The sequence below is a fragment of the Fundulus heteroclitus genome, chromosome 22, assembly GCF_011125445.2.
Source record: "Fundulus heteroclitus isolate FHET01 chromosome 22, MU-UCD_Fhet_4.1, whole genome shotgun sequence".
NCBI classification, from domain to species: domain Eukaryota; kingdom Metazoa; phylum Chordata; class Actinopteri; order Cyprinodontiformes; family Fundulidae; genus Fundulus; species Fundulus heteroclitus.
The window spans coordinates 2,324,624-2,350,313 of record NC_046382.1 but is presented as its reverse complement, the minus strand read 5'-3'; the positions used below and the strand labels follow the sequence as shown (position 1 = coordinate 2,350,313).

General features: G+C 42.6%; 1 protein-coding gene across 1 annotated transcript; it reads left to right on the top strand.

Annotated features, from left to right (window-relative positions):
• The first annotated feature begins 1,793 nt into the window (after positions 1–1,793).
• LOC118557026 (NLR family CARD domain-containing protein 3-like) lies at positions 1,794–24,902 on the top strand. Its single transcript, XM_036125895.1, has 5 exons — positions 1,794–1,884; positions 2,411–4,199; positions 4,320–4,493; positions 10,796–10,969; positions 24,854–24,902. The coding sequence occupies exons 1-5, from the start codon at positions 1,794–1,796 to the stop codon at positions 24,873–24,875; spliced, it is 2,250 nt and encodes a 749-aa protein (XP_035981788.1). The 3' UTR covers positions 24,876–24,902.
• The last annotated feature ends 788 nt before the right edge of the window (positions 24,903–25,690 follow it).

The following is a 25,690-nucleotide window of genomic DNA, read 5'->3' as shown; positions in this document are numbered from 1 at the left end:
GAGTCATGCCCCGCTCGCTCAGCTGGTCCAAGCAGCAACAGGTTTCGTTGACAGCGGGCCAAACAAACACCGGCAAAACAAGACAGCAGAGCATCAGAAGCGCTGCCACTCCAAGACAATCCTAAACCAGAAAACCCATTAGAGAACCTGTGGATTCAGGTAAAGTAAATTAAAATCTAAGCAGGTACCTTACCCTGGAGTAGAAACACAACCTAACCAGGGAGGGAGCGGACCAGCAGATGAGGACTAGATGGAAGCCACACGCCGCAACAACCTCCAGCTGCAGCTGCCAATGCCAGCAGAGCAACGCTGCAGAAACGCACGGCAGGTATAGCACCAAAACCAAACCAGAATCCCAGCCACATATGGTACAAATGGCACAATTTCAGATGAGCAGCTCGAGCACACCAGCCACTTAGGCAGCCGACATGTAGTAGGGGAAACAAAGACACACACACCTCGCTGCGGCCTTCCTTAGCTATAAAGCCATCTGCCCTGCCCACCAATCAACGGCACGCTTCTTGCTACACCTGGTGCACAGAGTGGGGAGAGTGGAACACCATCCCACCACACAACCATCAATTTTCTGTACCCGCTTTTATGGTTACTTCAAGCCATATCTGATGGGGAAATGCGGCTGGACGTAACACAAGGTTGTGGAGGGAATGATGATTATCTCTATTAGTTAATGTGCGAGAGGAGGAGACACAGGGTTCATACTGGACAGGTCGCCAGTTACAGGGCTAAAATTTAAAAGTTTTATAAAACTTTAGAAAAGTAAAGAAAAATGACTTCTATAAACTCTTGAGTTGTGATAATTCATTGTTGTGCAATAACAGGCAAACAGAAACTGATGTAATCCATCCGTCCATCCTCTTCCGCTTATCCGGGGTCGGGTCGCGGGGGTAGCAGCTTCAGTAGGGAGGCCCAGACGTCCCTCTCTCCAGCCACTTGGGCCAGCTCCTCAGGAGGAATCCCAAGGCGTTCCCAGCAGAGAGACATAGTCCCTCCAGCGTGTCCTGGGTTCTCCCCTGGGCCTCCTCTCGGTGGGACGTGCCCGGAACACCTCACCAGGGAGCTGTCCAAGAGGCATCCTGATCAGATGCCCGAGCCACCTCAACTGGCTCCTCTGGACGTGGAGGAGCAGCGGCTCTACTCTGAGTCCTCCCCGGATGACTGAGCTCCTCACCCTATCTCTAAGGGAGAGCCCAGACACACTACGGAGAAAACTCATTTCAGCCGCTTGTATCTGGGATCTCGTTCTTTCGGTCACAATCCAAAGCTCGTGACCATAGATGAGGGTAGGAACGTAGATCGACCGGTAAATCGAGAGCTTGGCCTTTTGGCTCAGCTCTCTCTTCACCACAACGGACCGGTACAGCGCCCGCTTCACAGCAGACGCAGCACCAATCCGCCTGTCGATTTCCCGCTACATCTTCCCCTCATTTGTGAACAAGACCCAAAGATACTTAAACTCCTCCACTAGGGGCAGCACATCCTCCTCAACCTGGAGAAGGCACTTTACCCTTTTCCCGCTCAAGACCATTGTCTCGGGTTTGGAGGCACCGATCCTCATCCCGGCCACTTCACAGTCGGCTGCGAACTGCTCCAGTGAGAGCTGTAGATCACGCCCTGATAGAACCACTTCTTTCGGGAATAGCAGAGATGCAATCCTAAGGCCACCAAAACGGATCCCCACAACACCTTGGCTACGCCTACAAATTCTGTCCATAAAAGTTATCAATAGAATTGGTGACAAATGGCAACAAGGGGGAGTCCAACTGTCATTGGAAATGCGTCCGACTTACTGCTGGCAATGCGGACCAAGGTCTGACAGCCCTCAGACCTTGGGAGTACCCCCCACAGGATACCCCAAGGGACACAGTAAAATGCCTTTTCCAAATCTACAAAACACATGTAGATTGGTTGGGCAAACTCCCACACACCCTCCAGAATCCTGCAGAGGGTTGTAATGATTGTTGTAATGTTAAATTAAAATGTAAGACATCATCATAGTGTTGGTTATGTGGTTTTGTCCCTCACAAGCATCTTATTGTCCCAGATTTGGTGTTTTGACATCTGGTCACCCTAGTCTTTATAGAATCCAAGTTAATCCTCAACACTTCTCTAATTGTGCCAGTAGAATCTGGTCACCACTGGGGTTATCCGTTAGAATGTGGAATAACATGGAGTCCAAGTTTATCCAAGTGTTCATGGTGCTAGGGGATAATTGACCATTTCCTTTGTCTGTCCCATTGTCCATATCCGTGTATGTCACATCTGTGACATACAAAATGCCTGTGAATTATCAGTTAATATCCAATAACTGCTTTCAACAGCTCCAAAAAACTTTAGGTTTGTGTAATATCTAACAGTTTTGTTCCTGATTTCACTTTCTGTGTTAATTTAGAACATCTTGCTGCAGTCCAACATCAACTTAAATCTGGTCTGAAGAAGAAGTTCCAGTGTGTGTTTGAGGGGATCGCTAAAGCAGGAAGTCCAACCCTTCTGAACCAGATCTACACAGAGCTCTACATCACAGAGGGAGGGACTGGAGAGGTCAATGATGAACATGAGGTCAGGCAGATTGAAACATCATCCAGGAAACCACACAGACCAGAAACAACCATCAGACAAGAAGACATCTTTAAAGTCCCACCTGGAGGAGATCAACCAATCAGAACAGTGATGACAAAGGGAGTGGCTGGCATTGGGAAAACAGTCTTAACCCAGAAGTTCACTCTGGACTGGGCTGAAGGCAAAGCCCACCAGAACATCCACTTCATATTTCCATTCACCTTCAGAGAGCTGAATGTGGTGAAAGAGAAAAAGTTCAGCTTGGTGGACCTTGTTCATCACTTCTTTACTGAAACCCAAGAAATCTGCAGCTTTGAACACTTCCAGGTTCTGTTCATCTTTGATGGTCTGGATGAGAGTCGACTTCCTCTGGACTTCCAGAAGCAGGAGATCCTGACTGATGCTACAGAGTCCACCTCAGTGGATGTTCTGCTGACAAACCTCATCAGGGGGAAACTGCTTCCCTCTACTCACCTCTGGATAACCACACGACCTGCAGCAGCCAATCAGATCCCTCCTGAGTGTGTTGGCATGGTGACAGAGGTCAGAGGGTTCACTGACCCACAAAAGGAGGAGTACTTCAGGAAGAGGTTCAGAGATGAGGAGCAGGCCAGGAGGATCATCTCCCACATGAAGACATCAAGAAGCCTCCACATCATGTGCCACATCCCAGTCTTCTGCTGGATCACTGCTACGGTTCTGGAGGACGTGTTGGAGACCAGAGAGAGAGGAGAGCTGCCCAGCACCCTGACTGAGATGTACATCCACTTCCTGGTGGTTCAGACCAAAGTGAAGAAGGTCAAGTATAATGGAGGAGCTGAAACAGATCCACACTGGAGTCCAGAGAGCAGGAAGATGATTGAGTCTCTGGGAAAACTGGCTTTTGATCAGCTGCAGAAAGGAAACCTGATCTTCTATGAATCAGACCTGACAGAGTGTGGCATTGATATCAGAGCAGCCTCAGTGTACTCAGGAGTGTTCACACAGATCTTTAGAGAGGAGAGAGGGCTGTACCAGGACAAGGTGTTCTGCTTCGTCCATCTGAGTGTTCAGGAGTTTCTGGCTGCTATTCATGTTCATCTGACCTTCATCAACTCTGGTGTCATCCTGATGGAAGAAACACGAACTTGTAAGAGGTCTTCAATCTTTAGGAAACTTAAACTAAAGTCTCTTCACCAGAGAGCTGTTGATCAGGCCTTAAAGAGTCCAAATGGACACCTGGACTTGTTCCTCCGGTTCCTCCTGGGATTTTCACTGCAGACCAATCAGAGACTCCTACAAGGTCTGCTGACACAGACAGGAAGTAGCTCACAGACCAATCAGGAAACAGTTCAGTACATCAAGGAGAAGATCAGTGAGAATGTGTCTGCAGAGAAAAGCATCAATCTGTTCCACTGTCTGAATGAACTTAATGATCGTTCTCTGGTGGAGGAGATCCAACAGTCTCTGAGTTCAGGAAGTCTCTCCTCAGATAAACTGTCTCCTGCTCAGTGGTCAGCTCTGGGTTTCATCTTAGTGTCATCAGCAGAAGATCTGGATGTGTTTGACCTGAAGAAATACTCTGCTTCAGAGGAGGTTCTCCTGAGGCTGCTGCCAGTGGTTAAAGCCTCCAACAAAGCTCTGTAAGGACACAGATTGTTGCTGCTTTTATTTTTGAGAAGTCTGCTAATGAGGTAAATATTGATTCATGTTGCTTCAGTTTATGTATAATATTATATATATATTTCTCCCTGTCTGCTCAGACTGAGTGGCTGTAACCTCTCAGAGAGAAGCTGTGCAGCTCTGTCCTCAGTTCTCAGCTCCCAGTCCTCCAGTCTCAGAGAACTGGACCTGAGTAACAACAACCTGCAGGATTCAGGAGTGAAGCTTCTCTCTGTTGGACTGTTGAGTCCAAACTGCAAACTGGAAACTCTCAGGTACAAAGTTCTCAGTCCTGTAGAAACCAGTTTTCTTTCTATTACCTGCTGTCAAAGATGATCTAAATGTTATTTCATTAATAGATTTACAAACTACTTGTCTGACTTTCATTCAATATGAAAACAAACCCCTGCTTTATTTTTTTTTTATCTCGGCTTAATTTTTTGACTCCATCAATCAAATTAAAGCTATCTAAATACTAGATCCATGGTCCTACTTGGACCACGAGTTTATCTTTGGTATTTTAGGTGTGCTGAAAGTTATGCCATAGCGTATAAGGTTGGAAATAATTTCTAACATGGTTTATTCTGTTTTATCCCATTCTTATGGTTTTAGGACTTAAGAAATGATGAAGGTTAAACAACAGTTTTACAATGATTTTCAGAAATTTTAGGTTTGAAATTTTGGTGTATACAGTACAGACCAAAAGCTTGGACACACCTTCTCATTCAGTTTTCTTTATTTTCATGACTATGTGTCATGGTTTAAGTTTTGTCTGGCTTCGTTGTTATTTTGTAGTTCACTTAGCTCTCCCTTGCTCAGCTTTAGTCACTCCTCTGGACACTAATTAGTTTTCATTCCCGTCACCTGTCAGGCAGCAATTACCCCTGATCTGTTGCCACCTGTGTTCACCTCTTTATAAGACTCACCTCATTCTGTTCTCGTCGCCGGTCCATAGCGTTCACTCCCGCTCAGTCTCTGCCAGAATCCTTGTCAGCTCAGTTTTTTGTTACAGTCAGCCTGAAGACTCCCTTCAACTTGGTTTTTTGTTACAGTCAGCCAATAGACTTTCCGTCAGCTTTGTTTTGTTCCAGTCTCAGCCTAGATCCGGCTCAGCTCTGTTCCCACTCCTGTTCTCATCTCCTGGTGAGCTGTTCCGGTCTCAAGTCCACGGTTCAGATGATCTGCTCTCCAGTGCACGGCTCAGACGTTCTGCTCTCCAGTGCACGGCTCAGATGTTCTGTTCTCCAGTGCACGGCTTAGAGGTTCTGCTCTCGGGTCCGCGGCTCAGAGGTTCTGCTCTCAAGTCCACGGCTCAGAGGTTCTGCTCTCCAGTGCACGGCTCAGAGGTTCTGTTCTCAAGTCCACAGCTCAGAGGTTCTGCTCTCCAAGACCTCAGCTCAGATGTTCCGTCCTGGTCGCTAGTCTTCGGCTCCAGAGTTCCTCCCGGTCAGTCTCTCCACACGTCTCCTGCCGGCCAGCTTCTGCACCCTACACCTCCGTCTGTTGAATGACTCTGATCCCATCATCATCCATCTTCCACACTTTTCAATAAACTCACTCTTAAGAACTAGCTCTGTGTGTGCGTGCTGTGTCCGGGTTCATCCTAGACAAATATCATAACATTATGGACCGGCCAAGGGATGAACCCGAGAACGCACAGAGCCTGGTGCAGAAGCTGGTAGGATCTGCCTCGCCTCCGGTTCATCTCGCCTGGGTCGCCGTGTGGCGACACCCCACCTCTGCTTCATCTAGCCTGGGTCGCCGTACGGCGACGCCTCGCCTCTGTTTTCGTCTCGCCATGGTCGCAGAGTTGCGACGTCACGCTTCCGGTTCGTCTGCCGGGGTCGCATCCGCGACGCCCCGCCTCTGACTCGGTTTCCTGGATCGCCTTCCGCGAAGTCCGCCTCCCACGCTGCGCAGCAATTAAAGGACGGCGCTCCTCGTCGTCGCTGCCCAGCGTTAACTTTTGCTGCTGCCCAGCGCCTTCCAGTTTCAGTTTTGTTTTGAGTTATTTTTGGTGTTGTGTTTTGAGTTACTTAACGTTCCTTAGTTTTAGAGTATTTCAGTGTTTCTTTGATTTCTTAGAGTTTTTAGGTTTGGTTTGTTGTGTTCTAGTTCTGCTTTAGTTTCTAGTCTTGCTTTTGTATATATATTTTACTGTTTTAGAAGAATTATTTCCGCCTATTGTTCATTTGTTTAGGCTCAACCTTAGTTTTTGGTTTGCTTAGAAATTTTGGGTGTTTTAGGGTTATTTTGGGGTTTTCTTTCTTTTCAGTATTTGAGTTTTATTTAGCTTTTGTTTATCCAGCTCGGTTCTATTTTTTTAGGTTAGCTTAGTTTTCTGAGTTTTGTTTTTGAGTTCCAGTTTTTACCTTAGACTTCCTGTTTTGGTTTGTGTTATTTCTAGCTCTAGTTATCTAGTTTTTCATCAGTTTAGCTGTACTTGCCCTCATCTCCCGGTTCTGCTTTGTTTCATAGTTTTGCTTTAGCGTTTGGTTCCTTTCCTAGTTTACCAGTCTTGTTTTGATTTTTCAGTTTTAGACCCGTAGATCCGGCTTTAGACCCTGCAGTTCCTGTCCTAGTTCTAGTTTTAGACCTGTAGTTTCGTCAGCCCTGTAGTTTCGTCAGCCCTGTAGTTCCAGTCTAACCCCTGTAGTTTCTGTCCTAGCCCTGTAGTTCTAGTCTTAGTTCTGTATTTGTTTTTTTATTAAGTTTTGTTTGTCTTTTTTTTCCCCTTAGTATCTATGTGTATGGGTTCCTGCGTTGGATGGATTCCAGCGCTCTTAAAGGTCCCTGCGCTCTTTAAGGTCCCTGCGCTTTCAAGGTCCCTACGCTTTACTTCTCCTGTTTTTCTTTGTTTTATTTTTGCCCTGTTTAGGTTAGTATTGTTCCCTCTAGCCTTCGGTAGTTTTTATTTTGTTCTGATTTCCCCTAGTGTCACTGTTCTGTTCACCTAGCCCTCTTAGTTCTTGTTGTTTTCCTGTTTAGCTGCCGCCAGAGCCCTCCGGCGTTCCTAAGTCGCCGGCTGAGCCCTCTGGTGCGCCAGACTGTCGCTGCCCTGCGCACGCAGGTCACCGCCAGAGCCCTCCGGTGCTTAGAAGTCGCTGTCTGTGCCCTCTAGCGCGCCTGGCCTGTTGCCGCCTAGCTCATCCTCTAGTTCCTGATGTTTGCATTTTTCTTGGTTCCCCGGCGTGTTTAGACGCCCTCTGTTCTCGGTTCCCCGGCGTGTTAGAACGTCCTCAGTTCCCTGGTGTTTAGGTCTTGGTTTCCTGGTGTTTAGATTCCTGGCGTTCAGATTTAGTGTTCCCTGGCGTTTTAGAAGTTCATGCTTCCCTTGTGCCCCAGCGTTTCCCTTGCGCCCCGGTGATCTCTTTCCCAAGCCCCGCCGTTTCCCTCACGCCCCGGCAGGTTTCCCCTGGCGTTTTTGTACACCAGTCGTGCTCCAGCGTGTGTTGTTGAGCCCCCTGGTGTTTTCCGTATGCCTGTTCTTCCCTCTGGCGTTGTCGTACGCCTGTTCTTCCCTCTGACGTTGTCGTACGCCTGTTCTTCCCTTTGGCGTTGTCTTACGCCTGTTCTTCCCTTTGGCGTTAAGTACGCCCGTTCCTTCCCTTTGGCGTTAAGTACGCCCGTTTCTTCCCCTTGGCGTTAAGTGCGCCTGTTCCTTCCCTTTGGCGCTGTCGTGCGCCCGTTCCTTCCCTTTGGCGCTGTCGTGCGCCCGTTCCTTCCCTTTGGCGCTGTCGTGCGCCCGTTCCTTCCCTTTGGCGCAGTCGTACGCCCGTCCTTCCCTCTGGCGTTCCCGTACGCCCTTCCTTCCCTCTGGCGTTTCCATACGCCCGTTCTTCCCCCCTGGTGTTTGTGCACGCCTGTCTTGTCTCCCTGGTGTTTCCTTTCGCCTGTTTCCCAGAGTTCTCTGGACTTTCGGTTCCCCAGAGTTTTCTAGCCTCTTTGGTTCCGCCATGCTTTTGACCCCTGGTTTCCCTGTGTTCTCTAGCCCCTTTGGTTCCCTAGTGTTCTCTAGCCCCTTTGGTTCCCTGTGTTCTCTAGCCTTTGGTCCTCCGTGTTCGTGACCTTTTGGTTTCCCGTTTCCTCTAGTTTCGTTGGTTCCCCAGTGTTTCTCCTAGGCTTTTGGTTCCCCTGTGTTCTGTTTTTTGTTGAGAGAGGTTCTGCTCTCAAGTCCACGGCTCAGAGGTTCTGCTCTCAAGTCCACGGCTCAGAGGTTCTGCTCTCAAGTCCACGCCTCAGAGGTTCTGCTCTCAAGTCCACGCCTCAGAGGTTCTGCTCTCCACGACCTCAGCTCAGATGCTCTGTCCTGGTCGCTAGTCTTCGGCTCCAGAGTTCCTCCCAGTCAGTCTCTCCACACGCCTCCTGCCGGCCAGCTTCTGCACCCTACACCTCCGTCTGAAGGAATCAAAACTATGAAAAAACACATGTGGAATTATATACTTAACAAAAATGTGTGAAACAACTGAAATTCTGTCTTATATTCTAGGTAGGGCTGGGCAAGTTAACGCGTTAATTTCGCGTTAACTCATTAGACTATTAACGGCTATATTTTCTTTAACGCGCGTTAACGCATGTTGCTCACATGCTTTTATTTTGTGAAGGTCTGTTGCTGCGTTGTAGGGATTTGAATCAGAACAGTAGCTGGCGATAATGCGCCAATAACCTCGCTGTCAGCCAAACCTCGGATTTAGAGTAAGAAAGGTGCTGGCCGGAAAAAAACAAAGCCGACATGCGGAAGTCGGTGTTTCCCGCAGGACTTTGCTTAGGCGAGGCGGTGAGTTGGCGGCCGGAACAAGTTTTGTGCGGAGCGGAGCCTGCATCGACGCCGTCGGTGAAGTCGCTTCTCGTTTCAAAGTATCCATGTGTTTTTGCCTGTTTTTCCTGCCATTCACTATATGCACGCGAGAAAGCAACAACAAAAAACGCGTGTTAACGTCAAATAAACGCAAGCAACGCAAGCATATCGAGTTAGCAAGCATTTCAGTTTAAAGTTCTTCCAGCATCGAATATGACAGAAACAAGTTAGTTGTAACCACTGCCAAGTTAAACTTTGGTATTGAACATAAAATGGTAATGCTGCTCCCTGCTGTTACCTCAGAAATTGCCTGTTTTTGGTAGATTTTTTCCCCATAAAGAGAATTCCCTGTCAGTGGCAATAAGCTTTAATTTATTATTATTGCTATTTTTTTGTTTTACATGTTTAAGTTGAGCTTTACACTAAATATGTGTTACTGATAAGTGCTACAAATGTTACAACACTTTTGTTCATATGGCAGCAGAACATTAAAATAAAAGTGCTCTTTACACTACTTTTGAATTCATTCTTGGAGTTTGTAAATACAATGCGATTAATCGCGATTAATCAGGGCGATTAATCGTGATTAAATATTTTAATCGTTGCCCAGCCCTAATTCTAGGTTTTTCGAAGTAGCCACCTTTTGCTTTGATTACTGCTCCTCACACTCTTGGCATTCTCTTGATGAGCTTCAAGAGGTAGTCACCTGAAATGGTTTTCACTTCACAGGTGTCCCCTGTCAGGTTTAATAAGTGGGATTTCTTGCCTTATAAATGGGGTTGGGGCCATCAGTTGTGTCGTGCAGAAGCTGATAGTCCTGTGCCTTCAGTGTGAATCTACTATTTTCATAGTCACGAAAATAAAGAAAACTCTTTGAATGAGAAGGTGTGTCCAAACCTTTGGTCTGTACTGTATATCTTTCTATTTAGATTAGGGTCGGTTGTCTGCCAGACCTAAATCAATCCTGCCAGAGAAACCTTCAAAAAATAACTAACTCTTTATAGTTAGGATCAGCTCTCTGCCAAACATGCCTCAATCCCTCCCAGAGACAAGCTACTGATGGAACTGACCTTTCAATTAACTGTCCTCTCATCCACTGGAGACTCTTCGTATATAGTTCCTTAGCTTCTTTTTATCTTCATTTTGCTTAGTAATTTTAGTTAAGTTTCACAAGCCTCGTAGAGATGATTTGTTGATTTGAAATCTTGTGTTAATTCAGATAAACAGCATTATATAGTGCTGTTCTATGGATGCTCATTTTATTTATGTTAACAGATTCCTGAACTTGAAGAGAAGTTGTCACTAATTCTATGTGTGCAGAATTTGCTGTTAAAAGAACGCCAGTGCTCGAATCATTCCTTTCAACTATTGTCCTGATATCAGCTCTTGAGTTGATATTCACCGGACAATACCTAACAGTTATTTATTAAACATTAATTAACTTTAAAACAGTGTGTAATTGCACAACACCTCTCGAGGGGTCAAATTTATCTCATCTCCTTTGTCCAGCTGAGGAACTGTTTCTTGAATGTATTTTTTCTTAGGTTTCATCGTCAAATTATTTTAGTTGTCACTATTATTTTAAATAACGCCCAGCAGAGCTCAGTTAAAACACTGTATGCAGATCCATATCACCAGAAGATCCTGTCAGTTGTACATTGTACAAAATACAATTTGATTTAGATTTTTCTCATTTGAAAACAACCAGCCCAGTACTCATTCAACTTTCCGCTTCAACTTTCTCATGTTCTCATCATGTGTTAATTTGTGTGTCTGCAGCTTGTCAGGCTGTCTGGTCTCAGAGGAAAGCTGTGCTTCTCTGGTCTCGGCTCTGAGCTCCAATCCCTCCCACTTGATAGAGTTGGACCTGAGCTACAATCATCCAGGAGACTCAGGACAGAAGGTGCTGTCAGCTGGACTGAAGGATCTACACTGGAGACTGGAAACTCTCAGGTATGGAGGAACCAGCTGCACGAGCAGAGAAGGTCTGATAGAGGAGGAAATGCATTCTGCTAGAAGCTCTATGTACGTTGCATCAGTTGCCCACTGGCAACGATGTGTTAGTTTTACTGTCCCTGTTAAAACAAATAAAATGAAATAAAATGTTGGAGAGCATTTGAAACACGTAATGAAACCAGGGAGCAGCATTGGTTTTGGTGCTTTGGACCCGACCCAAGAGGATCACTTGTAGTTCTGACAATCTTTACAAACAACTCATGATGTCCCTGATTGATTTACTATAACTAGCATCATATAAATGTTGAACTGATATGATTCCTTTTACTCAAGATCTTTGTTGCATCAATTTACTGACCTGGGCTGAATAAAGCAGGAGTTTTTGGACAGTTTCTCATTTTCTGTTCTTGTTACTAAAAAAAAGAATTAGGGGACCACACTGAACAAAAAGGGAGTTATTTCTCTGATTTCTTTTTGCTCCTCAGCTCTCATGATGAACAGCCAGTAGATGATGCTACAGTCAAGGAGCACCATGGAAAAAAGGCTGTTGGCTCCGATTTGTTTAAATTCAGTTATAGGGTGGTCCATTGGTCATCAGTAGTCAGAATTCTCGACTTCCAAGTTCTAAATTTTAGCTGGAACGGTATGGAACTAAATCAGGGTAATAATGTTTATTTGAAAAATAAGTATATTGCAACTGAAATTTTTTTACTAAAAGTAAAGATTTGAAACTGCAAAGAAAAGACTTGAAATGTGGTAAAGAAATTAAAACTATATTTCAGATTCACATTTCTTTCCACTCTTTCAAATTTTTTTTACACTTTAAACACTTTGGCCCTGCTTTTTCATGGAGGCGGGGCCTCAGTTAACAGGGGTGTGGAATCATAACAGCTAAAGGCAGGCCTGGACTAAACATTCCCAGCTGTTGCTTCAGGAACTGGCGCCAGCAGGAGGACAAGAATAACAGGAGGCCATACTGGGTAGAGCTGTGATCGCATGCTCCCACTACAGTTTGACAGTTTTAGTTAAACAATGTCCAAGACTGACTTATAAAGCTATGCAGATTCATCAGTTTTAGAATTTTTTCCCTGAGATTTTTGTTGTGTTGACATGAAAAGCTTACATCATCCATCCATCCATCCATCCATTTTCCTACATGCTTATCCCTGCTGGGGTCATAAGGGGTACTGGTTCTTATCTCCAGGTGTCAATGGGCGAGAGGCGTCGTACACCCTGGACAGGTCGCCAGTCTGTCACAGCAGCTTACATCAGTAAAATGTTTTTAAAAAGTCACATAAACACAATATCGTAGTGCCTTTGCTACCAGGTAAGATGATCCCACATAAACCAGATCCCAGTCACATGACTCCATCCATCCATCGTCTTCCGCTTATCCTGGGTCGGATCGCGGGGGTAGCAGCTTCAGTAGGTAGGCACAGACGTCCCTCTCCCCAGCCACTTGGGCCAGCTCCTCCGGGGGAATCCCAAGGTGTTCCCAGGCCAGCCAGGAAACATAGTCCCCCCAGTGTCTCCTGGTTCTCCGTCTGGGTCTCCTCCCTATTTTTCCAACACCTAATGACAAGGAAATGTTTTTTCTTTATATGCAACGGGTGGAACATTCTTCAAACATAAACAACCCCATTTAACACATAACTAGGACGACATGTCAATGTTTTTCCCATCTTAACATTACCCAGCAGCCCTTGTGGCTATTCTAGCCTGACATAACATTACATACTTTTTCACGATTCAGAGATTCCCACTTCTCAAATGGGATGGTGGCATGTCGGTTTATTCCAAAAAATTAGAATCTTCACCAGCATGTCGGTTTATAAGATTCTTTTTGCCCAGAAGAACAACAACTACCGATAACTATGGTTTTTCTCCCTAAAACACACACCTGCACCGCGGGCTTTAGAAGAAAAAAAAAAACGCTACAGAGCGGAGTCGGGATGCAGCGGCTCAATGAGAAGAGCAGTGAAATACATGTGACTCGCTATTTGTCCTACTGTACTTTGTATTTTTTTCATAATCATTTTTAATTTTCTCCCGTTCTAATACAATGACTCGGGTCGCGGTGGAGCGGTGCTGATCTCCACAATTTGAAGCATTCAGTCCGTATTGACGATCAAATTAGTATTTTACAGCACAGTAGTTATTTGTAAAAAAAAAAAAAAAAAAAAAAAACCCTTTATACAGTACTTTTATTTGTTAAACAAATACTTGGGCCTGTAAAAAGGTTGTTCTTTGGCTTCAATGTACTATGGAGCAGGCTATTTCATTGTATAATAATTGTAAAGAAAATAAAGGTTACTACTTCATGGACTTCGCCTACCACGGGTTCTTTTTGGAATATATATATATATATATATATATATATATATATATATATATATATATATATATATATATATATATATATATATATATATATATATAGATAGATAGATAGATAACTATATATATGTATCTCTCTCTCTCTCTCTCTATATATATATATATATATATATATATATGTATGTATGTGTGTGTATATATATATATATATATATATATATATATATATATATATATATATATATATATATATATATATATATATATATATATATATATAAGTGTGTGTGTATGTGTGTATGTTTTTGTATATAGTGATAACAAAAAATTATTAAAGTGTATGAGTGGCTGTGTTTTGCAGCATACATAAATTCTGTCAGAATATTCAATTACTTTAAACCACACTAAGAACATTTAACTGCACTGAACAGCTATAGCTTTAAAGTTTTCAGAAAAAAACAACGTGAAAATTAGTTCAATCATCAGCAATATGACTTAAATTGATTCTGCACCTGGTTAACACATTACACTGAGCTGAGTTCTCGACCGCCCCAAGATGGCGCCCCTAAATCTCGTCCGCGCCTATAGGCGAGAGCGGTCCATGCGGGGTCTACTCTTTATATATGTCTATGCCGCCAACAACCCGAACTAGCATAGCTAGCAAGGTAGCTGCCTTGGCTAGCGCTAGCTCACACAGCGATGTAACGACCGCGGGCGCCGAGGGGGTTTCCGTGAGTCAACTTGTAGCTGAGTTGTCGAAACAACTGTCTTCACTAAGGGAGGACATCTCTGCTTTGATTCATGAGTTGACTGCCTCGCTCCAGTCCTCCGTGAATGCATTGACTCAGACTGTTAATAGCTTTCAAGAACAGCTGAGAGCAACCGAAGTTCTGGCTGGGGATAACTTCAGTGCGATATCCACAGCGGGTCGGAAGATTAAACGCCTAGAGGAGCAAAACGCGACACTGCTCAAACGCGTTGATGATCTGGAAAACCGCTCCCATAGAGCAAACCTGAGGATCCTGAACGTCCTTGAGGACAGCGAGAAGGGCCAGCAAACTGTGAAGTTTGTATCCGACATGTTAATGCAAACAATGGGGCGAGAGGTTTTTGAGAATCCCCCAGGAGTTGGAACGGGTTAATCGTTCTCCTGGCCAAAGACCTAGAGAAGGGCAGCGGCCCCGTCCCTTTGTGGTGTGCTTCCTTCGCCTACAGGAGAAAGAAAAGGCATTGCACTGCAGAGAGGTGTGTTAACACCTCTCTGCAGCTTCTGTACTGTTACCCATCCATTATCCTATTGAGACGGTGTCTTTCCCACGGCCAAAACTTAACAGATCAAAAACTTATCTAAAAGGAACAAATCTTAAAAACCTAATAAAAATCAATACGGTTCACCTTGAACCTAAAAATAAAACAATTAAATGTGGTCTATTAAATATAAGGTCTCTCCCTCCAAAGACTTTGTTAGTTAACGAATTGATTTCTGATAAACAGATTGATTTGTTTTGTCTCACAGAAACCTGGCTACAAGAGGACTACGTTAGTATAAATGAGTCAACTCCCTCCAATTATTCAAATTTCCACATTCCCAGATCTGTGGGAAGAGGAGGAGGAGTGGCAACCATCTTTCAGTCTGATTTATTAATTAGTCCCAGGCCAATTAATAACTACAGTTCTTTTGAACATTTAATCCTCAGTTTTCCTCATCCAAACTGCAAAGCAATAAAACCTCTTCTGTTTGTTGTTTTGTATCGTCCACCAGGCCCTTACACTCAGTTTTTGGATGAGTTGTCAGATTTCTTATCTGATTTGGTGTTAAATACTGATAAGGCTATTATAGTGGGTGATTTTAACATCCATGTTGACACAGAATGTGATAACCTTAGTGTAGCCTTTAAAACTATCCTAGATTCAATTGGTTTTGCTCAAAATGTGCATAAACCGACGCACTCTTGGCTCCATACTTTAGACCTTGTGCTGACATATGGCATTGATTGTGAAGAATTAACAGTATTTCCTCACAACCCTGTCCTATCTGATCATTTTTTAATAACATTTGAGTTTAATCTAACTGAGTTCTCCACCCCCAAAAGAGGGTTCCATTATAGTAGATCTTTATCGGATAATGCTGTATCAAAACTTAAAGAGTCTGTCCCCTTTTTAATATCCTCCGTATTGCAGAAATGCCCTGTAGATGGCAGCAATGTTGTTTCTTCCAATTCACAAATAGATGTCTTTGTAAACGGTATGACTTCGTCATTGCGTTCTGCATTAGACAATGTAGCTCCCTTGAAAAAGAAGTTGATTATTCACAGGAAGCTGGCTCCTTGGTTTAATTCAGAGCTGCGTTCCTTGAAGCACAATGTTAGGAAATTGGAGAGAAAATGGCGCTCTACACACCAAGAGGAATCCTACTTAATCTGGAAGAACAGTCTATTGTTGTATAACAAGACCCTTCGCAGAGTTAGAGCAGCATATTTTTCATCATTAATTGAGGAGAATAAGAATAATCCTAGATTTCTCTTCAGTACAGTTGCCAAACTTACCCAGAGCCACAGCTCTGTTGATCCACCCATTCCCTTAGCTCTTAGCAGTAATGATTGTATGGGATTCTTCATAAATAAAATTGATTCCATTAAAAATAAAATAATTGGCATCCTCCCAAACATGATTACCTCATCCTCAGTAAGTGAGGCAGCATTGGAGGAATCCTTAGAACCTGCGCAGTGTCTGAACTGTTTAAAAGCAGTAGAGCTTTCTGAGCTATCTAAAATTTTAGCTTCATCTAAACCTTCTACCTGTATGTTAGACCCAATCCCAACCAAGTTGTTTAAGGAGGTATTCCCTCTAATCAGTGGTCCTATTTTAGACATGATTAATCTATCCTTGGTAAATGGATATGTACCACAGGCTTTTAAAGTAGCTGTTATTAAACCTTTACTTAAGAAACCATCTCTTGATCAAGATGAGTTAGTAAATTACAGACCTATATCTAATCTTCTTTTCTTATCTAAAATTCTTGAGAAAGTAGTTGCTAATCAACTATGTGAACATTTACAAAGTAATGACCTACTTGAGGAGTTTCAGTCAGGCTTCAGAGCTCATCATAGCACTGAAACAGCTCTGGTGAAGGTCACTAATGATATTCTCATGGCCTCAGATAATGGACTTGTGTCTATACTTGTCCTGTTAGATCTCAGTGCTGCATTTGATACAGTTGATCACAATATTCTCCTACAAAGACTTGAGCACACTGTAGGGATTAAGGGAAAAGCATTAGGCTGGTTTAAATCTTATCTGTCGGACAGATTTCAGATTGTTCATGTTAATAATAAATCTTCCTCAAACTCTAGGGTCACTTGTGGAGTACCACAGGGTTCAGTCCTTGGACCAATTCTATTTACTATATATATGCTTAAGATTGGCAAAATTATCGGACAGCATGGGATTAATTTCCACTGTTATGTTGATGACACTCAGCTATATTTATCCATAAATCCTGATGAATCCAATCAGTTACTTCGACTGCAGTCATGTCTTGATGACATCAAAAGCTGGATGACTTTAAATTTCCTGCATTTAAATTCTGACAAGACAGAAGTTGTAATCTTTGGGCCAGAGTCTTCAAAAAATAAAGTTCTTAATCAATCCCTTAATCTGGATGGCATTAACTTGGCCTCTGGTAATAAAGTTAAAAATCTTGGTGTTGTTTTCGACCAAGACATGTCATTTAAATCCCATATTAAACAGGTTTCCAGAGTTTACTTTTTTCACCTCCGGAATATCCGGATTAGAATTCCAAAATTAGAAACATTCTGTCCAGGAGTGATGCTGAAAAACTAGTCCATGCATTTGTTACTTCAAGGCTGGACTATTGTAATTCTTTACTATCAGGAAGTCCACAAAATGCAGTTCGAAGTCTTCAGCTGATTCAAAATGCTGCGGCAAGAGTTCTGATGAAAATCAACAAGAGGGATCATATGTCTCCAATTTTAGCTTCCCTTCATTGGCTTCCTGTTAAATCAAGAATAGAATTTAAAATTCTCCTTCTAACGTATAAAGCCCTTAATAATCAAGCTCCATCATATATCAGAGCTCTGATTACCCCGTATGTTCCTAACAGAGCACTTCGCTCTCAGACTGCAGGTCTGCTGGTGGTTCCTAGAGTCTCTAAAAGTAGAATGGGAGGCAGATCCTTTAGCTATCAGGCTCCTCTCCTGTGGAACCAACTCCCAGTTTTGGTCCGTGAGGCAGACACCCTATCTATTTTTAAGACTAATGTTAAAACTTTCCTTTTTGACAAAGCTTATAGTTAGAGTGGCTCATACCCTGAGCTATCTCTATAGTTGTGCTGTGATAGGCCTAGGCTGCTGGAGGACATCAGGGTCTAATTTTCTCACTCTACTGATTTCTACTGTTCTTCAGTCTACTGTTCTCCAGTTTTGCATTGTATTACATTGAAATGACTGTCGTCATTTCAGCTTTTAACTTTTTGCTCTCTCTCTTTTTCTTCATAGTAGGTACACCTGGTCTGGTGTTCTGTTAACTGTGACATCATCCAGAGAAGACGGCTCACCCGCTACTTCCATCTAATGTAGAACAGATTACTAGATCAATGTGTGCTTCTGTGCTTTTTTGTTTCTCTTGTTGTGTCTCTGCTCTGTCTTCTGTAACCCCAGTCGGTCGAGGCAGATGACCGTTCATACTGAGCCCCGTTCTGCCGGAGGTTTTTCCTTCCCGTTAATGGGTGGTTTTTCTTCCCACTGTCGCTTCATGCTTGCTCAGTATGAGGGATTGCAGCAAAGCCATGTACAATGCAGATGACTCTTCCTGTGGCTCTACGCTTCCCCAGGAGTGAATGCTGCTTGTCGGGACTTTGATGCAATCAACTGGTTTCCTTATATAGGACATTTTTGACCAATCTGTATAATCTGACCCAATCTGTATAATATGATTGAACTTGACTTTGTAAAGTGCCTTGAGATGACATGTTTCATGATTTGGCGCTATATAAATAAAATTGAATTGAATTGAATTGAATTGCGGTAGGCCCGGTCACACGATGTGGAGTTTAACGGCTCCAAGCTGAGGATCTATCCGGATTTGTCTGCGGACATGGCGAAGAAGCGCACAGCATTTACAAATATCAAGCAGCTCCTTTATGAGAAGAAGATAAAATTCAGTTTGCTATATCCAGCACGTCTTCGAGTTCAGTTTGAGGATGAGACGCATGTCTTCCATTCACCAGAAGCTGCAAAGGAGTTCTATGATCGCCGGGTTTCCGTTCCAATTGCCTGATTCAGACTTAAATGGACAGGTCTGGGAACAACGGAGCTTTGGGTGGACTTGTTTCACCGAGCTGGGATGCTCAAAATATTCAAAGGTTGGTCGATTTGAGCCGTTGCAATTTAATGAAGCCAAAGCCAATCAATATTATAGTTGATGGCATAATGCTTGTTGACAACAGCTTAATATTACGTTACAACCTAAGGGGGTCACAGCCCCAGCAAAATGGTTCGCCTATTTGTTCAGATCCCATGGTTCGGATGCATTTATTTTTCGGCTAGCCAGTTATTCTGTTTATGTGGTGATCCGAAAGATGCATGCTTCAGTGCGTTGAATTAAAGCTAAGCTGTTTATTTGATATAGTAATGCCTGTTGTTTATGTTGACTGGGAACAACAGAGATATCCATCTTTGTTCAGAGTAAATGCACTGAGTGTGTATGCTTGTTATACTTGTAAGCTACAGTGGGGAGCAGGGTGTATGGGGGAACAACGTATGGGCTATTGGAAGTTCACTTACAGTAAGATAGCTGCGGTTTGTTACAGTTCAGAGAGCAAACCTAGAGTTTACATATGTTCAGGGGTTGGTTTGATTTTTTTTTTTGTTATCTCGATCTGGATATTCAGCACCATACATGCAAGCCTTATCATTGCTCAATATTCTTGTTTATTGAGTAATGAATAGAGCAGGGACAAATTTGGCTGGAGGGTCTGCAGTACGCTTTGTTAGCTGAAACATCAGGGACATTAATGGCCCTGTGAAAAGGGCACAAATTTTCTCACATTTAAAACGGCTACACACTGAAATTGCATTTCTGCAGGAAACACACCTTAGAACTCAAGATCAAGTTTTGCTTAGAAAGGCCTAGATAGGTCAGGTGTACCATTCAACATTTGGTAGCAGGGCTCGTGGTGCTGCAATTATAATCCATAAATCCATGCCTACTTGCTCATCCAATAAAGGCTAAATCGTCTGCCCAACTCATATCAACAATTAGGAAAACACCTCAAGAGCTGACAATAGATCCCAAGGAAATTAATCATACCTTTAAAACATTTTATTCTATGCTATACACCTCAGAATTTCCTCAGGACACTTCCTCTATGGTTAATTTCTTAAGAACCCTAAATACTCCAACAATTACGCCGGAACAAAGGGACAACTTGGACAGGCCACTAAGCCGACAGGAAGTGGAGAATTCAATCAAAGACATGCAGAACGGGAAGGCCCCTGGACCGGATGGCTTTCCAGTTGAATTTTATAAAAAAAATTCCTTTAAACTGATCCCCCTGCTTCTTACTATGTTTAAGTACTCATTCGAACAGAAAGCTCTCCCTCAGAGTCTCACAGAAGCCCTCATTACAGTCTTACTGAAACCTGGTAAAGACCCAACAGATTGCGGCTCTTATAGGCCTATTTCCTTACTAAATGCGGACATTAAGATACTGTCGAAAATTCTGGCCTCTCGAGTAAACACCGTAGTATCAGATATCATTTCAAATGATCAAACTGGTTTTGTGAGAGGCCGTCACTCATTTATTAACAAACGTAGATTTCTTAATGTGGTGCACTCTCCAGCGTCTGGGGTGAGAACAGAGGTGGTGGTTTCCCTGTATGCGGAGAAGGCATTCGATAGAGTAGAGTGGGAATATCTTTTTGCGGTAACCGGGTGGTTTATTGGTCGGGAACAGTGGTTACATGGAGTGGTTGTAAATTCCTACCCATTTAATGTCCCTGAATGCATCTGTGCCCTATTTCTCCTGGTTTGCAACATTGTTGGGCTCATTCAATGAGCTATATAATACACTGGAGTGCTGATTTTGCCGAAAAACTGAAGTCACTGGCCGCCATCTTGCTACTCCCTACTCTCACAGAATCTCATAGGATTTGGTTGCAACAACAAGCAGTTTTCTGGCTGTGTGAAAACGTTTCACAGGTAATTCTACAGTCAGTGGATATACTAACACTATCAACTACTAGGAAAGTAGGTGCTGAAATATTTTACATGTTATTCACAAATATATATATATATATATATATATATATATATATATATATATATATATATATATATATATATATATGTGTATATATATATATATATATATATATATATATATATATATATATATATATATATATATATAAGTATGTGTATATGTATATATGTGTATATATGTATACATATATGTAAATATATGTTTTTGTATATTATTTATATATTTAAAAATGTTAAATACATATATTTAAATGAATAAAATGCAAAATATTTCAGCACATGACTTTCTCAGTACTTAGTTTTATAACATAACATAAAAGCATATGGCATTTGACATTTTAAAAGTCTTAAGCCCCCCTGAACATGAGAAAATCCTCGTTATTTGATGCTGTAGCGCACATATTCCCTAGTTACTGAGGGAAAATAGGGAGTACCAAAATGGCGGCTGGTGGCTTCAAAGCGACTCGTTCAAACAGTGGGCGATTAGCACTCCAGTGTATAATATAGCTCAGTGGGCTCATTAGTGGGTGTATATAGGCACCAGGTGTGCCTGCCAAGCTAGGAGTGGATTTGGATCTCACTTGGCTGACCACTGACGCTGTGTTAGTCTGCTGTACCAGGAATTGGTATCATGGAAATTTGTGTTGCTGGGATCATTCCAGTGACTTCTCACTGCAGCATCTGAAGGTACCAGTTTTTCCATTGTTTTATGTCTTATTGTTAGCAGACCCTTTATTGTCATCTTTTGGGGTATTTCAGGTTGCTGCTGCTGCATATTATGCTCTCACCCAGGTGCATGGTTTATGCTCTGGATTAATTAAGAAAAGGGGTTGTTGTTTAGAGCTGGAGTTGTAGCACCACCAATACTTAACCAGACAATAGTGCAGGGTTCTTTTTAATTTTTATTAATTAGCTGATTGGGCACAGCTTTACAGGACTGGATTGATGCAGTTTGAGATTTGTTTTGTTTTTTTGGTTATCTAACATTATTTTGTGTCTTTGGTTGCTACTAATTTGGGTTACAGTTGTTTGTTTAATTCTCAGAATGTTTCTAGTATTGTCCTGTGTTCCTGTGCTTTATTGGGTTTTAGATTGGAATAATAAAGTCTATTTTTAATATTGTAAAAGACTGTATAAATAAAATATATATTTTGTATACTATTTCTGTTTCATAATTCTTAAGCCAGACCTACCTGGGTACTTTTAATTGGAAGACCCTAGGCCACTTGATATTTAAGGTCTAACAGTTGGCTTTAGGGCCACGTCCTCTGTCACAGTCCGGGCTCCATCTCCCCGTGTTACACTAGGTAGATTTGGGTTTGGCCCAAAATGTATGGCTTGGATTTGTCTATTGTATTCATCCCCAAAGGCTGCAGTAATAACTAATAATTTATGTTCACAATATTTTCCTTTATCTAGAGGTACGCGTCAAGGGTGCCCACTTACTGTTCATATTAGCGATTGAGCCCCTGTCAATTAAACTTAGAAGAACACCGTCCATACATGGCATTACAAGAATGGGGATGGAATATAAAGCCTCCTTGTATGCTGATGATCTTTTAATTTTCTTATCGAACCCGCTATCCTACAAATCTAAACTTTTAAAGATTCTGGCGGATTTTGGTGGTTTTTCAGGTTATAAAATCAACTATTCAAAAAGTGTGTGTTTTCCAATCAATGATTTGGCAAAGCAGATTCCAAACGCGGACTTGTCATTCTGTATATCACATTCTGGTTTTAAACACTTAGGAATAAATATCACCCCATCTTTTTCTGAACAATTTAAAGCCAACTACATCCCCATTATGGAAAAACTAAAATCTGACCTCCAGAGATGGAGTGCTATCTCACTTTCTCTAGCTGGAAAAATGAACTGCATCAAAATGAATGTGTTGCCTAGATTTTTATATTTGTTTCAAAGTATCCCAGTTTTTTTTACCTAAATCCTTCGTTACTCTCAAGTTTTATATGGGGAGGCAAATCTTCAAGACTTCGTAAAGCATTGCTTGAAAGGCCAAGAAAGGGGGGTGGGCTTGCTCTCCCGAATTTCAGGGTTTATTATTGGGCAGCGAATCTGCAAAAATTTATTTACTGGTTTCAGGCTCCAGATACGGGTTGGTGCAGCGAAGAGGCAAAGCTCTGTAATCAGTCATCGCTTCCCGCACTGTTAACAACAAAACTCCCTCTCTCCCCATCACGTTTTTCCTCAAGTCCGGTAGTGGGTTCAACATTAAGAATTTGGATACAGTTTAGGCAAGCATTTAAATTGTCTGACCTCTCTATGTTAAGTCCTATATGCAATAACCACCTTTTCCCAGCTGCCAATCTTGATGTTACGTTTACACAATGGGACACTAGGGGTCTTACCACATGCAGGGATTTTTTTTTATAGATAACACTTTCCTACTTTCACAGATCTGGCCAACAAACACTCTATTCCGAAATCCAGTTTTTTCCGATATCTTCAGATTCGCCACTTTATTCAAATGTATAACCCATTGTTTCCTCAATTACCTGAGGATTCAAAATTGGATGTTATACTAAAGACCCTAATAACTTTAAAGGGCCAAATCTCTAATTTATATAACTCAATTATGTCATTCAGTAGCTTATTAACAGACAACATCAAGACAAAATGGGAAGAATAATTAGGGACAGTCATTTCAGAAGAGATGTGGGTTAGAGCTCTTAACCTTGTGAATGGAACTATTTCTTGTGTACGTCTTAATCTGATTCAGTTTAAAATTCTCCACCGTACTCACTATAGTAAAGTCAGACTTGCCAAAATATACCCTGAAATGGATGGAACGTGTGATCGCTGTAGAGCCACCAACGCAGACTAAGCTCATATGTTCTGGTCGTGCTCTAAGCTGGCGGGTTGGCAAATCAGCAAGGCATGTCTTGACTATGAGACCACCAGGCAGGGTGCATGAAGCCGAATGTTCAATTGGAACAGCTTTTTCTCCTTGCAGCGACCGAGTAGCCGGGGTTCCCTCAAGAACAGTGGTTTGGCCACCGAAGATGGTGTATGCCTCAGGAAGCCGCAAAGCAGAATAATTGCCATCCAAATTACACTTCTGATGAGGATGGAGAATCTGGACAACAGCTTGGTAACCTGAAGTAACAGGGTGACAAAGCTGACTGTGATTTTTGCCCTGAATCTGGGAATAGGCCAAATCGAGTGTGTTGGTGGCGACCTTTGATCAAGTCGGCAGCAGGAACAAGCAAACTCTCGATGATTCTCCTAGTTACATGCAGCGCAGAAAGGCTCGGGTCTGCAAGTAATAGGTCAATTTGTGAACGCCATGATTCATAGTCTGCTTCACTACTGGGCTTCGGAACACGTCCAGAAAATGAGTCGTAGTGAAACTGGAGCAGTCAGGCCAGTGTTTCTCACTACGTGATCAACAACAACCCTCTGAATTTCGGGCGGATTGAGATCGTTAGGGTTCAGAGACAATCTTTGTGCAGAACCAGTATGTATGGGATCTGCTTGGTGGCTTTTGCGTGGTCGTGCCCCGCGTTGTTCATGCCGGCAGATAGAGGGGATGGCTGAGAGGGTTTAGGTGCAACCAGTTGGGCTTGTACTTCAGGCATGGCTGGTGCGGTGGTTAAACCAGCCACTTTTGTTTCCTCTGGTTCTGCATCCTCTCCATTCCCAGTTTCGATTGCTCCTTGGGTCTTCAAATGCTGGTGGATCTGGTCCATTACTGTTTTGAGAATGTGTTCAAAACTTGTCCCACTCTGTTCAGCCATTTCTTTAAAACTGCTGATGTAGTCAGGGATAGGGCTGCTGTAGATTACCTTTAATGTAATCTAATTTGTTGTTCTTTTTCCTGTGTAATTTGTGTTGTAAAATAACGAGGCTAGATTAAGATTTCGTTATCGTTGAACGAAGCGTTTTATTTTGAAGGGCTTTCGTGAGATCTCAGGACTTCCGGGTTATCGGAGTACTTCCGGTTTTTCGGAGTTGTAGAGAAAGTTAAAAGGAAACGGTCTACATATTAAAGTATTAAACGTTTATTTAAAGATATTAGCTCCTGGCTAAAAGGGCACAAGGTTTGTATCTTAATTTGTATTATATTGTGTCCGGTTTTGAGTTATATGTTTGTTTTTAAATAAGTAAAGTATGTTTGCAGTATTAAGTGTTAGCATCGTGCTGATCTATTTCTAGCTAAGCTAACACGGTAATTTGTTTATAAGGTTTAAAAGACTGTTTATTGGAATGTAATTGTATTTTTATTTTCTAATTTCTTTTAGCTCTTACGGTGAGTTCATGTAATACCTACATTGACCGTTGGAATAAAGGGATATGAACCATCAGTAAAAGAGTCCGACCATCTATTAGCCGGGGACGCTACAGTAAGAGCTTCACCTCATCAAACCCTCCACGCTGGCAAAGGGGAAGTTGCAGAGGGACTTGATGTGATGGTCAAGGATTGTGACACCTATACAACATGGAAGCATCAGCCAAAGCACCTCCAGAAGACAGAGACTCTGAACAGACAACGGATAAGGCAAATGAAGAAGAGTATCTCCGTCGCTCTGGTCGTGTACGGAATCCAACAGACAAGATGCTTGCATATCAGGAAGAGGAAGCTCACAAAAAGGAAAAAAGGTTAGTTCACATCTATGAACAATGGAAAACACAAGCACGTAAGGCTAGAGAGCAACTAAAGGAAAACATATCTGAAAGTGACATTGCAGCTCTTATAGACACACTAGAGGAAGGAAAGAACAGTGTCATAAACATGTATATGGAAATTAGAGCTCACCTCACTCCATCCAGTGACATAAGGCGTCGTATTGATGCTTGTGAGGCTGTTACAAAGGACATTGTAAAAATTGGTCTTGAAAGGATATCAGGCATTGATGGAGAATATGACAGTGAAACAGTAAGGCAACGGCTACATGAGCTTCTTAACAGAGATTATGCTCGCTCCATCTACGGCTCCACAGCTTCACCTTCGAGTCGTCATTCAAGTAAAGGTTCCAGCCAATGTTCTGTCATGGCTGCAAAGAGAGCAGATGCTGCAGCAGAACTAGCAGCTAAAGAAGCCGAGTACGAAGTATTATTGGAGGAAGAGAAACAAAAAG